The sequence below is a fragment of the Solanum lycopersicum genome, chromosome 6, assembly GCF_036512215.1.
Source record: "Solanum lycopersicum chromosome 6, SLM_r2.1".
In the NCBI taxonomy this organism is placed as follows: Eukaryota; Viridiplantae; Streptophyta; class Magnoliopsida; order Solanales; family Solanaceae; genus Solanum; species Solanum lycopersicum.
This window is the reverse complement of record NC_090805.1, coordinates 27,770,709-27,788,135: the sequence shown is the minus strand read 5'-3', so window position 1 is coordinate 27,788,135 and position 17,427 is coordinate 27,770,709. Positions and strand designations below refer to the sequence as shown.

General features: G+C 30.3%; 1 protein-coding gene and 1 long non-coding RNA gene across 2 annotated transcripts; one reads left to right on the top strand and one right to left on the bottom strand.

Annotated features, from left to right (window-relative positions):
• Positions 1-1,138: 1,138 nt before the first annotated feature.
• On the bottom strand, positions 1,139-5,543 carry LOC104647857 (uncharacterized). Its single transcript, XR_741882.4, has 2 exons — positions 5,398-5,543; positions 1,139-5,071 (listed from the first exon to the last, which is right to left on the bottom strand). It is a non-coding gene; the product is annotated as an uncharacterized lncRNA (long non-coding RNA).
• Positions 5,544-6,777: 1,234 nt separating this feature from the next.
• Positions 6,778-13,653, top strand: LOC101266641 (remorin). Its single transcript, XM_004240689.5, has 5 exons — positions 6,778-7,052; positions 12,271-12,312; positions 12,404-12,491; positions 12,703-12,784; positions 13,257-13,653. The coding sequence occupies exons 1-5, from the start codon at positions 6,905-6,907 to the stop codon at positions 13,452-13,454; spliced, it is 558 nt and encodes a 185-aa protein (XP_004240737.1). The 5' UTR covers positions 6,778-6,904; the 3' UTR covers positions 13,455-13,653.
• Positions 13,654-17,427: the final 3,774 nt, after the last annotated feature.

The window sequence follows — 17,427 nt, the reverse complement described above, 5'->3', positions numbered from 1 at the left end:
TTTACGAATATGTTCACTGGAGACTCAATTATTAGAGTGACCTTCTTAATTATATCTACATTTCACTTTTATTGTGCTTTGATATAGCATTATTCTTAGATCGACTGAATTATGCCTTTTGTTTTCTCTATATTTGAAATTTCTGTTGATTTTGGGATTCTCTATCTGGTTACAATAAAGAAAGCTGTTGTCCTTCACGTTGATGATTATCAAGAAATTTTATCAAAGAAACTAGAAATTCTTTATAGGCTATTAGTAGACATTCTTCATTATAAACTTAAATACTTATTTAACGTATTTTTTCATTATAGCTACAAATTATTATCATTGTATATCTTCAAGCTAAGCATCTTCACTTTAAAACGGGCATCAAGATCTAATTTAATATAAACTAAGTAACACATAAAGAAGCTAAGGTGATTTGACATCTTTTATAAGCCAAGACATTCATTTATCTTTTTATTATATTCAATTTTTACATTTTCCCTACATTTTCAGTTTATGTACTATAATATTATAAAAACTCGAAAGTCTCTTTTATATTTTTCTTAATTATGATAAATATGGCATGTTAAATGTTGTGGGGGAAATGAAGAGGTACTATAGACAAATAATATAATTAATAATAATGTACAACATTATGGCTAATAAGTTTAGTTATTTTTAAGAGTTATCAAGGACAATGAAGGGCCATCATATACAATATTTCAGTACTAAAAAGATTTGCCATTTTATAATGTTATGAGATACATCAAAAGCATATGCAGTTGGAAGTTACAAAATTTTAGAGTAGGCTTTGGATTTTGCTCATAATCCAATGTTGAGGGGATGGATGGTACTTGATCTTTTAACTTTCGTGCCTAGTAGTTTCTTCATTTATTTGCATTTTAAGCTTTACATATAAATACTAGGTAGAAATGCACGGGCCCAACATTGAAAGATATTTGCGAGCTAAATGCTTGTATACTGAGAAAGACACACGTATTGTTGCACTACTATATAGTGTTGCGTCTTGCCTACATTCCGATATTTGAAAAAAAGTATCCACAGATAATGAAAAATTAGTTCAGATTCAAAGTGGAATATTTAGCTATACATGTCTTTTTATAGCTAATCAGAGTTCCTTTCACACCAATCAAAGTTTTAATCTAATGAATTTCCCTATCTTTTCCAATAGCTTTGTAATAACCTGCAGCAGTTGTCCAATTTGTCTCTCATACATGGAAAATACCATTCTTTTTAATTACCCATTTTTGAGTTCCCTACATTCCTAACCCAATAACGGCCAAAAAAAATCATGCCACAACTAATATTAATTAAGTTGAGGTCAATTATATAAATATTCACGGATTATAACAAGAGAAATATAACACTTGAAATGCTCAACTATCAAGTAAAAACATCTGTAAGCCACCATTAAGATTGGTGATTTCTTTTTTCCAGATTCATTATATTTTCGTATATGAAGATGTCTTCTTCTTTTCCCAAGAGTTTTTTTTACCTGAATGCGTAAATGGACTCCTACGAGTGAATATTGTGAGCAGGACAATAACCACATAGAATGTGAAATTTTAAGAAGATGCACTTCACTGACTCTTGCAATAGAAGAATGAAAAACACTTCATTACAATTGCAAAGTTATCATTAAGGAGATTCACCGTATACTCACTTAACCATATACATGAGAAAGAGACATTGTTAATCATAGCATAAATCTAAGCCGAACGACTATGTCAGATGCAACTTAAGTCTGATTCACACCAAAAATCATATCAAACACTTGCAGATAGTTAAAGTTTTAGAAAAAGGAATAATCAATATCACATAAAAATGAAAAAACTGGCATGAAGCTAGTTAATTATCCACATTGAAGAAATTTATTTTATGTTGATTCATATTGTATTTTTTGTTTAACCTTCAATCATGATAGCAAAATAAAAAATAATTCATCACAACTGCAAATTGCAGATATAATGGAAAAAGTAACATCTCATTCTAAAATTTTCACAACATAATCTATTATAATGTTCATCTATGTACATAAAGAAATGTGTCATCTGAATTACCACAAATAAACGGCAGAAATCCAAATAAGTCAAAGTTTTATACAAAAAAATAGACTTGAGAAAAAGAAAAGCAGTCCAACGTAAAGGAAGGAACTGAAATGTAGTATAAAATATTGTAATAGAAACGATTCGTAAAACAAAAAATAGAACTATTAGATCTATATTTATCAATTTAATAAACGCAATATCACATAAACAGAGTTTTAACTCTGAAGTCTAAACCCATTCATGGGCATCTAAATTACTATTTACTAATTAATCCAAAGAATTGACAAAAGATTGCCTATGATGAAGCTGAAAATAACGTACTGACGAAAATTAGTACTCTGAGGCAGCTCCAAAAAATAAATAAATACATTTAAAAGATAGAGCGCATTGTAAAATCAAACACTAAAGTAGTAGAAGAAGCAAAAAGCTCTAAATTCAGTTGAAACAAACAATACAAACATATATAAATATTTCTGAAGACATAAATTTGATTAAACAAAAAACACAAGTTGAAATCAAACTAAAAGCAAAGCAAGCACAGAGTAGGATAGTAAACCCAAAAGATGAAAGAGATACATACATACATTACATGAAAAGTGAAGTAAACTGGATTGGGAGGGCGGCAAAATCTACTTTGTTGTGTGGTGATAAAGCGTGACACCATTGACTCCACCTCTAGACTCTCCTTCAAGTTTATAACTAACATTACTATATGCTAATGAACTATTAGTATCTTGATCTCGATAGAAACTTAATCATATCAAATATTTATATCTAATCGGCATGTCAATAGCGATGTTGGGATCATCGCCAAATTGGGCTGCCATAGTCAATAAACTGTTGAAAAATAGCATATACAGCGAAAGCATTCCAGAATCATACATCTTGCATGAATATAAATAACAATCACAAATAGTTATCACATACAAAGTATGCTGAAAATTAACTCAGGATTACCTCTTGAAGCGTGTGTAGATATCTTGAAGTAAATTCAACTCCAGTTCTATAGTCTTCTACAGTGATCCCAATCAACAATTGAACTCTCTCAATAATTGGGTGGGCAAGTATTGTATAGAACACTCTCTCAATCTAGGTTAGAAGAATCCCTATTTATAGAGATGTCTTCCTAGTCCAAAGAGGAGAAGAAAGCATTTTTTTTAAGAAAAATTGAAACACACGTTTCTTCCCTTTAAAAAAAAAAACTCACGCTACTTTTCCATCTTCTACTAGAAAATAGGATTCTGAGTTCTAGTTAAATTGGGGAATGGAGGGACCACAGAATTTATTACTGAGGCTTCCTATTATGGAAATATTACTAAATAATTAATTTAAATTATTCTTACCATAATAAATTACAAATCATTCCACTAAAAATTCGTAATTGAACTCCTCTATTTATTTCGAAATTCACCACTAAACACTTATTTGATTCCCCATGTTAAGATTACCGATACTAATCAATAAATTAAATTACTGACGAATTTAATTCAATGATTAACTTCTTTTAGAGCAATACTTAACTTATTTCATGTGCCAGATTCATAAATCTACCGGCCGGATTTACACATGAAAACTTACAAGCTTCTCATAAAAGGTGTATCATCAATCTCTATACTGAGACATGAATTCCATCAACTAACTAATTATTTCACCAATATATATTATTATCATCCAATCTACCAGGCATATTGACCCATCTCAGAATCTCACCTTTTAATAAGTCAAAATGATAAATAATATATACAGATCATAATCGTTATATCAAGATTAAGAATATAAGTACATTTAATAGTTTAGAGAATATGTTTTTATCAGTCAGTCTAAAACAACTATCTCTGTTTGGTCCCGTTCAATACATACCAAATGCACTAGCACGAGAAGTTAGAACTATGCCATTCTCATAATCAAGATAAATTACATTTAATCTCGTGCTACAATCTTTCTGATGATTTTGTCCAAATTTTCATCTAAGATTGTGAACTATAAATTTTAACTTATAAGAACTGATGATTTAATCTTCTGTGTATAATCTTAAACTCTATACACCAAATCATCTACTATATAAGTTAAGGACACATATATGACAATTGATCTATTTAATGTAACACTTTATTGAATTGAATAAATAAATAAACAATTGTTCAATGTTAATACTATATCAAAACGCATGGTTAATAGTATATCCTAACATAAACATAGTAATTGAGGCATAAAAAATGTAATCCTCGAATCTTAAAATGTTAAATATAAGGAAGAACCAATGCATCACACTTGTGATGAGACTCTTTTCTTCCTTCATTGCTTTAATGCATATATAATAAAAAATATCCAATCTAAAAATGCAATACATGAAATTTCATCTATGCGTTGTTGTTGAATATGTTATGGTGAAATTCCATCCGCTAGATTCACTACTTTAGCAATTAATTAAGACATTTGATAATAAATTACAAAGAAAAGAGAAAAAAATGCAAATAAACTACTTATTATACTATAAAAAAAAAGTAAAACATATCAATGTTTACCTTGTCAACCTTCTAATATAATCGAATACTCTTTTCTCCTTTTCTATACAAAACAATACGATCTATGAAATATCTTTTCAACTTTCTGCTAGTATTCTCCTTTTCTATACAAAACAATACGATTTATGATGCTACGACTAACATCAACAATACAAAGACATTTTCATGAAACAAAATAGCATATAAAGTGAACTTGCTAATTTGAGGGTCTCACCTGCAGAAAGGCCAACTCAGCTGACAATGACTTGATACACCATTTACATAGATACAAAAACTTACAAAACATACATGGAGTTAGGAACAAGATGGTTAATTTTAATATCTCATCATTCTTTTTTTCTTTCTAAATTGCTCCCTTGAAATGTTGGTGGCCATTGATAATGTGAAGCTAACCAAAAAGTTGATTCGCTAGGAATCAAATCTGTTCTGAATTTTAATCCCCTTTAATTGCACCAAAAATCCATATGAACAGAAAGAAGGTCAAATTAATTACTGCATGTGACAAAAAAACATTAAAACACAACATTGACGAATGAAAAAATGAAACAACAAAACTTCTCCTAAGCAAAAGCAAAAATAGAACATCAACAAACTCAAATTGAAAAAAATTATGAGTATGAAGAGACCCAGATCGAATTTATGAATAAAATAATGTGAAAATAATAACACACCAGCCAGAAAGAGATGGGAGAAATGAAAAATTGATATTTGTTAATATAAAAAAGTGGAAAAATTAAAACATCACAACAAACTTAAATCTATTTTTTTTTCTCAAGATTATCAAACTGAGCCAAAAATCAATTTTAATTGTTCATTACCTGAGCATATATTGAGATTTTTGAGTTGACGATGGAAGAAACTTCCCAGATAAAGAAGAGAAACAATTGATCACTAACAAGAAGGAATTGATGCACAGACAACAATAATGAAATAAATGAAAATGAAGGGACACATAAACAATGATGTGTTCATTCAAGACACCTCCACAGAAATACTAAGGTATGTGAAAAGACAAATATAACCTCAGATTTGAAATAAAAAAAACATCTAATCACACAAGCCATTTCTATTATAGTATAGTAGTAAAAGTAAAGTAAAATAATGTACCATGTGGTTTTTCTCCTTCCTGGATTTTATTTTTATGATACAAATTGCACTGTTCTAACTTCTAACCTTGAGGTAGTTGTAAAATGGAGTTAGCATGTAGCATGTGTATAACGATAATTTAAAGAAATTTAGAATTTGATGTAATTTTGGTATTTTAGCAAATGATTTATCTTATTTTTCAATATTAATTTTACTTTTTGTAAAGAAATTTCCTTTTGTGCGCGCTCATGAATTTACTAAGTGGTAAGTTAGCTCCAAAGAATTTGGTGTAATGGATGGGGCTACGCTTACCAGTTAGTTTTGGGCAAGTTTAATATAGATAATATATCATGGAATATTCTCCAAAAATCGAAATGGAAAAATTAGCAAAAAAAAATACATTTATACAAACTCCACACAATTTAGCACGGGATATACATATAACATAAGTGTCCAAAACTAGTCTATTACTATAAATAGTGGTATAAGAATTCATATCATATACACTTGAGAGATACTTGCTTAAAAAATCAAGGCAAATATTTTCTCCTATTTCTCAATATTACTTGTCAACTTTCATGTTTCGTAGTATTATTTTGAGTTTGATTTTACAAAAATATAAGTAATTTTTGCATTGTATTTTTGACAAACAAGATATTTTAATCATATTTTTCTTCCACCTGTTGGATACCTAGTGCGAGAACCACAATTATTAACCGAAAGTGTTAGGATGGGCTAATCATGCTTAGAGTTGAATTTATGTAGTGCACTTAATGAGACTAGACTTTTCCTCCCGTAATTATATAGTTTAGTTTCGGTTTTGAATATAAAAAAAGATTCCTTGAGAGCTCTACTGCTGAGGGAATCTTACTTGATGTGAATCTAGATTAATCGAATTCAATTGTAAATATCGAATAACGGATAATAAACCCATAAACTATTTAAAGTTTAATTTGACATCCTGTTTCGTATCATTTTAGTTAGGCCAACGACTGTATCAATCATGATTATATATTTACAAAAGTTTATGAGAGTGTTGTGACAGCTGACAAAATGGGGTCCTTTACAACAAATGTACAAATCATAATCCAGCTAAGCTTATATAAATGGGTGTCCACTCTGTCTCTAGCTTTTCTCTTTATTCTAAAGGCAACATTTATTTCAACTATCCATTACACATATCTTCTCTTCAACCCCACTCTCTGATTGAATCTCACAATTCTGAAATTCGATTTAGATATGGGTGAAGAAGAAGCCAAGAAAGTGGAGACTGCTGAACATGCCGCGGAGGAGAAAGCCATCGTCTTATCAACTGTACCTCCTTCTGAAGAATCGAAAGACAAACCCGATGATTCCAAAGCTCTCGTCATCGTCGAACCTGAAACTAGTAATTGATCTCTTCCTTTTGACTCTGTTTTTGTTTCTCTGTTTTAGCTCTGACTTTTGAGAGAAGTGAAATTCTCTTTTAGTTGGGAAATCGAACTCTCATCAATAAGGTGAAAGTTTGGATAGTCAAATAACTGAGGCACTAAGATTGCTCTTGTTTATTTTTATCTTTCGGTTGAGCGTTCGCTAGAAATATATTTTTGTTTGAATTCATACAGAATTTGATTCTTGAAAGGGGTTTTATGAAATGTCACAAGTTATCTTTGTGTGTACAAGCATGGCCAAGATCGAACCAAAATCAATAATTCAAAAAAAAGTTATTGATTTATCTCTAATGAATTACTGGTTAATTGTTTTAATTTTTAAATATTGGAGAGTTGAGAAACACTCTTATTAGGACTTACTCCTTGAACATGTTGATAAAAAGAAGAGTAGAAAAATAATTTTTGAATGAAGAAATTTGAACTTTATTAATACCAACATTTAGGAGACTGTACTCAAATAAAAAATAAGGGAGTGGAAATGACAAGGACAACTAAGATACTACTCCCAAAGTTTCAAAAACAATGATCTAGTTTGACTTGAAACAAAGTTTAAGAAAAGAAAGAAGACTTTTCAATCTTGTGATTCTAAGTTAATGTTATGTCAAATATACCAAAAACGACCTTTAATCCTGTGGTCATAAACATGTCACATAAAAAGTTAAAGTTAAAGTGTTGCCAAAAAGAGAAAAGGGTCATTCTTTTTTTAAAAAAAAACTAAATAGGAAATAAGACGAATCTTTTTAAACGGAGGGAGTAATAAAGAAAAACACCATAAAAAATGTATGTTTGAGTGAACACTACAAGAGAAACACTTTTTAGGAGTTACTTCACACCCTTGATCCTATGATTGTATTCTAAAGCTTCAATTTTAAGTGCATATTTTGATCGTCATCTGCTTTAACATTTTAAAAAATGAAAGACTTATCTAATTTCTTGACTAAAAACTTTGTGAAATTAAGTGGGTCAAATTCTTTATCTTTGTACACTTGACCCCTTGAATGTGATTCTTCAATCATTGAATGAAAAAGAGCATGACCATATTTTCTTGAAGCAAATTGAGAGCGACCTTGTTTAGAATCTAACTTGAAACGTGTCGTTTTTTACACAAGGTAACATGCAAATTAAATAATAAAATGTTGAAGTAGAAAATAACTTATCGACACAATTTAAAAGATGCATTTTTTACACACACACATACAATAGCGTCTGGACATGTACATTGCACATGTGTCTCATACGAAAAGTACAGATGACATGAATCATAGTAAGTATACAATTAACCATTTAAAATTAATTTCAATCTATACAAATTTGTCTAAAATTATCTACAATTGTTTGTGTGTGTATGTGAGCGTGCATCCGCACGGAGATGAATGAGATTCATCCACTCTTATGTAGAAGTCTTGTGTTTGAATCCTAAGAATGAGTAACTTATAATCAAGAGTTCTTACCCTCATTAATAGACTATATGCGAGACAAATTTAAATTAATTCGGTTCGTGTTATTAATATATACCAAATTGTTCTAATTGGACGCAACCCTAAATTGTTAATCAAATATTTCTGATTTGAGCTTGATCCTTTGACTATATTGTAAAGCTTCAATTCCAAGTTCATATTTTGATCGTCATCTGCTTCAACATTTTAAAAAATGAAGGGCTTATCTAGTTTCTTGATTAAAGGCTTTGTGAAATTAGCTGGGTCGAACACCTTATCTCTTGAAATTTGACCCCTTGAATGTGACTCTTCTATCATTCAATAGAAAATGACATGACCATTTGCACTTGAAGAAAATTGAGACTGACCTTGTTTAGAATTTAACTTGAAATGTACTGTCCTTGACACAAGTAATCTGCAAATTAATTGATATAATATTCAAGTAGAAAATAATTTATCGACAAAATTTACAAGATGCATTGGCTATATATATACTAGGATCTGCATACGTACGTTGCACATGTGTCTCATAAAATAGTATACATGACATGAATCACAGTAAGTAAACAATTAAACATACAACTTTTGAGGGTAACCCCTAAATGTAACACGGAACCTAGGATCACAAGTGATCCGAAGCGATCCCAAGCTAACTTTGAGTTTGACATATCATAAGCATACTGAAAATATAACTAAGTAAGCGGAAGCCTAACTGTAAAATGAGTCAAAACTAAAGGACTACAAATGAAAATATAATCAAATATCTAGGGAAACAACCCCCAAAACAACTTAACATTGACTTTATGTTTGAAAGTCTCTAATATTGATGAGCTATTGGGACGAGTCCCCAAGAAACTCTAAAAAAATTGAAAGGATTGATAATAAGCTAACTAAATCGAAAGCATAAAGAAACGTCCTCCAAATATGAAGACTCACCACTTAAGCTGTTGAGTATAGGATGAAAATCAAACTAAGCGTGAGTTGGATGCTTTGACTATATGGTAAAGATTCAATTCCAAGTCCATATTTTGATCGCCAACTGCTTCAACATTTTTAAAAAAATGAAAGACTTATCTAGTTTCTTGATAAAAGGCTTTGTGAAATTAGCTATGTCAACTCCTTATTTCTTTACACTTGACTCCTTAATGTGATTCTTCAATCATTGAATGAAAAATAGCATGACCATTTACTCTTGAAGCATATTGAGAGTGACCTTGTTTAGAATCTAACTTGAAATGTGTTATCCTTGACACAAGGTAACCTGTAAATTAAATAATATAATGGTGAAGTAGAGAATAAATTATTGAAAAAATTTAGAAGATGAATTTACTATATATATACTAGTGTCTATGTGAAATGTCATCTATATTATTTGTATGAGACAAACGTGCAACACTTGACTTCTTGAATGTGATTTTTCAATCATTGAATGGGAAATAGCATGACCATTTGTTCTTGAAGCAAATTGAGAGTGACCTTGGTTATAATCTAACTTGAAATGTGTCGTCCTTGACACATAGTAACCTGCAAATTAAATAATATAATGTTAAAGCAGAAAATAACTTCTTGACAAAATTTAGAAGATGCATTTGCTATATATATACTAGTGTCTATGATTCATGTCATCTATATTATTTGTATGAGACACACGTGCAACACACGAGTCCAGTATGTTGCACGCATCTCATACAATTAAGCATTTCAACAATATTTCTTAATTTCAATCTATATTTCTGTCTTGAGCTTGAGAAACACTATGATCAATATTGCTGGTAATATGCTAATTAAACAAAAATGAATCGCCACCCTAAAAAGGAATTTTATAAACAATTTGGCCGGGAGCACTTTCCCATGTTAGGAAGTTTTTAAATAAATCAGGAATTCAAAGTTCTTTTTCCTCCTATAAGGAAGGTAGATTATCGATCAGACCTAAGTAAACTGCATCTGTGAAAGAGAATGGAGAAACATTCTTGTGGGAAGTGCTTTCTATGTTTTCAAGTAATCTAATACCAAAGCAGTTTTCTCTCTCTAATGAAATATGATTTGTCGATCGAACTATAAATGAATCGCTTTCCTAAAAGAGAAATGTAGAAACATACACTCTACTAAGGACCACTTCCCTTGTAAGAAAGTTTTTCACATAAACTAACGAAGTTCATCTTAGCTTCTTCATATAGAAAAGATGAGTGATTTGCTTCAATTAAAAATGAATTCCCACCCAAAATCAGAAAGGAGAAACACCATGGATAGGAGCACTTATCCCTGTAAGGAAGTATTCAAACAATCTAAAAATCCAAAGTTGTTCTTCCTTCTTTCAAGATGGTGATTTTTTATAACTATAATTATATGTGATAAACTTGATGATTCGTTATATTTATTTGGTAAGAATCTATTATTTCTTTACAACACACATTTTATGTTGCACATATCAAATTTTTTTTTTATCAAATTATGAATTTTAAAGATTTATTAATTGTGTAGAAGATGAAATAAATACATTATCGTTTGGGTTAAACATGTAACACACGTTCTTAGAGACTAATATTTATATATGTAAACGATGGACAATACCATGTAATTAATTAATTAATTGTTTAGATTACCGTAATATGGTAATTCATGAGAAAAAAACAAGTTATATCATAAAACAGACTAAAATTTGTCATTATTATATTTTATGACACTTAGTATTTAGTAATACTGAAGTGGAGGTTTAGGAAAAATGACAAAAGTGTGAACTTATTAGTTGTTAAAGAGAAAACTACAATTCATTATTGATTTGTTGGTTAGTTAAATAAATTAAAGTGCAAATTCATGCACTTAACTAGTTTCTGAACATGTGTTTTGCACTTCTGTTCCATATAAATTTTCATGTTATGTTAGAATGACTAAAATTCTATGAAGATTTTTATTAATGAGTAATAAAATGTAACAACGACAAATAAATCTTTAATAATATGACCAAAAAAACAGCAAATGAAGGGTGTATTTTATTGTTTCAAACTAATTCTTTTTAAGCAACAAATTGTAACTTTAGAACTTTGGTTTATCGTTAATAGACTTTTAATAAAGTCACAATGGCTAATTTAAGCCCAAATTAATGAACATAGACTTACAATAATAAAATATTCAAAGGAAACTAAATCAATAAGTTTAATTGAGAAAAAACACACAAACCAAAAAAAAAAGATAGAGAAGAAAAAATCTAGTCTATACATCCTTCTTTAGTCTTTGATCAATATAGAATTTTCTGAATTCTTATAAACTCCTTCTCCCATATCCAACAATTTACTGTAACTATAGAACGGAAATGCTAACCATGGTAAGGATTTCATGAACAAAAAGATGAATTTATATAGATAAAAATGAAGGAATACCAAAAGTGATCGTAAAGTTTTAGATTAAATATTTGGAGGTTACGGATATCAAATTCAAAACTGCTCAAAATCTTGCTCACATTATCAGTAATTTATTATCGTGTGGTAGGCTCGTGTTGCACAAACACATTCAACCTAAGCAGGGTCCTATTACCCTACTGAACCTAAAGAAACAAACTGATAATTTATTGGCAATTTAAATGATCAACATAACTTCATTGCAGATGACTCAATTTTTTTTGCTTCCTCCCTCCCTCATCTGTATTAGTAGAGCTCATTTATATAAACTACAGTATTACATTAGAGTTTAATATAGTCTTTGTACAATTAACGTCTTCGTATGAATTTTATGTCCTTGGCAGAAGCGCTGGTACCCGTTGAGAAAAAGGGATCTATTGACAGAGGTATTTACGATTGTTTTATTGTGCTATACTTTTTTTTCTTCTCAATCACTCTACAGCTCAATGAAAACTAATTTGCATGTACAATCTTCAGATGCAACTCTTGCTCGGTTAACGACAGAGAAGAGATTGTCGCTAATCAAAGCTTGGGAAGAAAGTGAGAAAGCAAAAGCTGAAAACAAGTATGTTATGAAGTTGTGGATAATTACTTGTCATGAAGGCATTTTATAAGTTATTTCTTGAAGTGAAATTATCAAATGTATGACAGTTGTTTCACTTCGTTATGGCATTTGAATTCATTCATTTTATGTGTAATGATTCAGGAAATGTTATAACTCATGAATTTGACTACAGTTGATAATTTGAATCTGTTTTTCCCCACTTTGTTGACAGAGCTCAGAAAAAGATAGCTGAAATTCTTGCATGGGAGAACAGCAAGAAAGCAAGCTTGGAGGCTGAGCTAAAAAGGACTGAGGTGAGAAGTCATTCTTCTATTTTGGTACATGCTATAATCTAACGAGTTATTATGGTTACATCATCTGGTGACTGTGATTTTGTTATTATAAGTCCAAGAGAGATCTCGTAATGCCACAAATATTCCGCTTGCTTGTCTTCAGTCAAAAGAAATGCTAGATGCTTGAGTATAATTTCCGGAATATAATTTTTAGGATTCTCATCAAATAATGTTGTTGGACTAATCATGTGTAGTTGTTCACTTTCCATTTATTTGATGGTTCTGTTTGATATTAGTTAATACAAGTTATATGTGTTAATGCCTCAAAAACCATATTCTTGCGGTTGCAATTTGTGGTTGCAACCATATTTGTGGTTGCAATAGTTAATCACCATAAATTACAATCTCTACGTACCATCTTGTTCATGGCATTTTAGCTTCCGAAGTTCATATTCGTGGTTGTTTTAGCCTTACACATCTTGTGGGTGAGCAGGAGCAATTGTTGAAAAAGAAGGCAGAGTACATTGAGAAACTGAAAAACAAGATTGCTCTAGTCCACAAGTCAGCAGAAGAAAAAAGAGCGATAACTGAAGCTAAACGTGGAGAAGATCTTCTTACCGCAGAGGAGATGGCAGCAAAATGTCGGGCCACTGGAAGTTCTCCAAAGAAACCACTCCTTGGATGTTTTTGAAGTGGAAAATACTAGATTTGTATCACTGTTATAAAAGTCGTATAGTGAAGTTTGTGGATTGAGAATTTCTTTGCATTAGAAACATTGTGTGCTTATGCCTTGTGGAATCTATTGCTTTCGTTATTACGAGTGCATAACAATGTATTCGAGTGTATATAAAAACTGATGCAAATTATCTATGGAAATGTATTGAAACCTACTATAGCAATGTGACCAACTCCAAAAGAAGCTTCTTAAGTCAAAAGATTTGAAATTATATTCCTTGAACATGTTGATAAATGAAGAGTAAAAAAATAAATTTCCTTTCAAAAGGTTTTGAACTTTAATAAAACCAACATTTAAGAGACTCTACTCAAATAAAAAATAAAGGTGTGTGTGTGTGGATATGACAAGAAGGAGAACTAAGATACTAATAAAGAAAAATATCATTAAAAATCTAAGTTTGAGTGAACACTACAAGAGAAACACTTTTTAGGAGTTATTTCACATCCTTGATCTTATGATTATGTTCTTAAGCTTTGATTTCAAGCCCATATTTTGATCGACATCTGCTTTAACATTTAAAAAAAATTAAAAGGCTTATCTAATTTTTTGATTAAAGGATTTGTGAAATTAAGTGGGTCAAATTCCTTATCTTTGTACACTTGACCACTTGAATGTGATTTTTCAATCATTGAATGAAAAAAAAAGACCATTTGTTGTTGAAGTAAATTAAGAGTGACCTTGTTTAAAATCTTACTTGAAATGTGTCGTTGTTGACACAAGGTAACCTGCAAATTAAATAATGTAATGTTGAAATAGAAAATAACTTATCGACACAATTTACAAGATGATATATATATATATATATATATATATATATATATATATATATATATATATATACACGCGCGCGCGCGCGCTAGCGCCTGGACAAATGTGTCTCATACAAAGAGTATGACATGAATCATAGTAAGTATACAATTAACCATTTAAAATTAATTTCAATCTATACAAAATTTGTCTAAAATTATCTAAGATAGTCTCTGTGGGTGAGCGTGCACGCGTGTGCGTACTTGCGTGCGTGTGTGCACGCGTGTGTGAGATGATTGAGATTTATCCACTCTTATGTAGAAGTCTCGTGTTTGAACCCTAAGAATGAGTAACCTCTTATCTAGTCTTATTGTTTTAGATTATCGTAATATGGGGATTCATGCGAAAAAAATAAGTTATACCATAAAACAAACTAAAACTTGTCATTATTATATTTTATGACAATTAGTAATTACTAAAGTGGAGGTTTTATAAAAACGACAACAGTGTGAACTGATAATGTATTATTAATTGTTAAAGAGGAAAATATAATTAATTATTGATTTGTCGGTTAGTTAAATAAATTAAAATGTAAATTCATTCACTTAACTAGTTTTTGGACACGTGTGTTCCGCGTAAATTTTCATCGATATGTTAGAATGACTAAATTTCTATAAAAACATGTATATAAGGAGTAACACAATGTAACAACGACAAACAAATCTTTAATAATATGACCAAAAAAAATACCAAATGAAGGGCGTATTTTGATGTTTCCAACTAATTCTTTTTAAGAAACAAACTGTAACTTTTGATATTTGGTTTATAGTTAATAATCTTTCAATAAAGTCACAATGGCTATTAAGCCCAAATTAATGAGAGTAAAGACTTACAACAAATAAACATTCAAGGGAAACTAAATCAAGAAGTTTAATTGAGAAAAAACACACTTACAAAAAAAAAAAAAAACAGAGAAGCAAAAATATATTCTTTGATCAATAATAATGTGGATGGGAAAATTCATACAAAACTAGGACAGAATTTTCTGAATTCTTATAACTCCTTCTCCCATATCCTAACAATTTACTTTAACTATAGAATAGAAATGCTAACCTTGCGTAAGGATTTCACGAAACAAAAAAAAGAAGATGAATTTATATGGATAAAATGAAGGAATACCAAAAGTTATCATAAACTTTTAGATTAAATATTTGGAGGTTACAAATATTAAATTTAAAGCTTCTCAATTTCTTGCTCACATTATCACTAATTCAATATCTTGTGGTAGGCTCGTGTTGTACAAATACATTCAACCTAACTTGGGTCATATTATCCTACGGAACTCATATTTTATGTATTTTCATATACCTTTTGTGCTAGTTCAACCAAATAAGTTGATTGCGTTTTTACATTATGTGCCCGCCTCTCTTTCTTTTGTTGTGGTAGTCCTCTAATTTTATCAATTTTATGGTGTTTCTGATAATCTATTGGCATTTTTAATTATTAACATAGCTTCATTTCAAATGACTCAATTTATTTTTTGTTTCCTCCCTCTCTTTCACTTACAAATTATCCATGTTAAAGTAATATTCTAAAGAACTATTTCCTCATCACAAGTAAGAATATAAACTTACGATAATGATAAGAAAATTCATAAAAATTAGATCGGTGAAATCTAACAAAGAAAAAGAACACAAAAATAAAATAAAAATAAAATATATACACCATTCGCAAGACTTTATTCATATCAATCATAGATAAAAAATAAATATAGAATCAACAAGTTATTCATATTCGAATTTCGGAAGGTACAAGTGTAAAGTGGAAAAACAAAAGACACAAAAATTGCACTTACAAATTTTATAATTGCAAATTATGTATAACGAAGTATGCATCATTTTTTTCTCCAAAATAAAATAATACTTATTTCTGACAAAAGTAGAGACAACATTTACCAGCGGTGCTTGACATCATATTCATTGCTTCACATACCATAATGTGTGTACGCGAATGTGACAAAATAATAAATCAAACATCTATTTTAAAAGCTTTCAGTTGAGAAAATATTTGTTATTATTACAAGGAGACACCATTTAAAATTTGAACTTGTATTGTGTTTACTATGTGAAGAAAATCAATATCATATATCCCCATAATGATATATAAAAATGTGTCGTTTGAATTCCATGCTCCAGGTTACTGTAAATACATATAAATACCTTTAACTCTAAATACTAAATTAACTAAGAGAATAAAAATTTAACGATAAAAGAAATCTTAAAAATTATCAATAACTTATCAAAAAAGTATGAATAAACATATTTGTCAACAAAAATTGCTAACAAAGCAAAATAGATATACATTTATCAGTTCAACCAAATGTTTAAATTTGTTGTCTGGTTTTATAACTATACTATTTCTTTTATAATAATAACCTTTCTCGTGAAATCCGTCCAGGGAGTGCAGGATGTACACTGTAACGACCTGTTTAGTCGTTTTGAGCAACAAACTTCAATTCTGGAAAAACTGGCTGAGGCGACGGACCAAACGACGATCCGTCATGGGCACGACGGACCGTCGAAGGGTCTCGTTTCAAAACACTTAGAAAATCTGAAATTGGGTACTGAAAATCGACTCTCTGAACTTCGTGACGGAATGGCAGGACGGACCGTCACAGATTGTTCAGTGGAAGTTGACTCTCTGACCCTTGCGACGACCTGCAGGACGGACCGTCGCAGGCACGACGGCCCGTCACAGGTTACGCAAATCCCAGGCAGAATCGGATTTCCTTACACGTTTTAAGGGACGTTTTTGGACTACTCTTTCCTTAATTATAGATTTCGTGGGTTTATATTAATAACTCAAATTCTTGGGGGTTAAAAGAGGTAACCCTAAGTTAATTAGTGGGGTATTATTGCCATCTTTTATTCTTAATTATATACTAATTAGGGTAAAAGAAAGAGGGTTTGAATAAGAAAATAGAAAGAACAAGAAGGGAGAGAGAGAAACGACCGAGAAGAAGAGGAAAACACCAAGCTTTGAGGATTAACTTGCTTGATTTCAATTCTTCGGTGGAGGTAGGTTATGGTTTTCATGCTTTCATAAGTAAACTTTCAATAGTGAATGATATGTATTGGTAGTATTGTAAACCCTACTATATGCTTAATGGTATGTTTGCATG

What these genes read in the sequence shown, in the direction of transcription:
- LOC101266641 (XM_004240689.5), top strand. Translation starts at nt 6,905, where the DNA reads ATGGGTGAAGAAGAAGCCAAGAAAGTGGAGACTGCTGAACATGCCGCG. An exon ending in CATCGTCGAACCTGAAACTA is followed by an intron (nt 7,053 to 12,270) that starts GTAATTGATCTC and finishes TGTCCTTGGCAG; the next exon opens with AAGCGCTGGTACCCGTTGAG. An exon ending in AAAGCAAAAGCTGAAAACAA is followed by an intron (nt 12,492 to 12,702) that starts GTATGTTATGAA and finishes CTTTGTTGACAG; the next exon opens with AGCTCAGAAAAAGATAGCTG.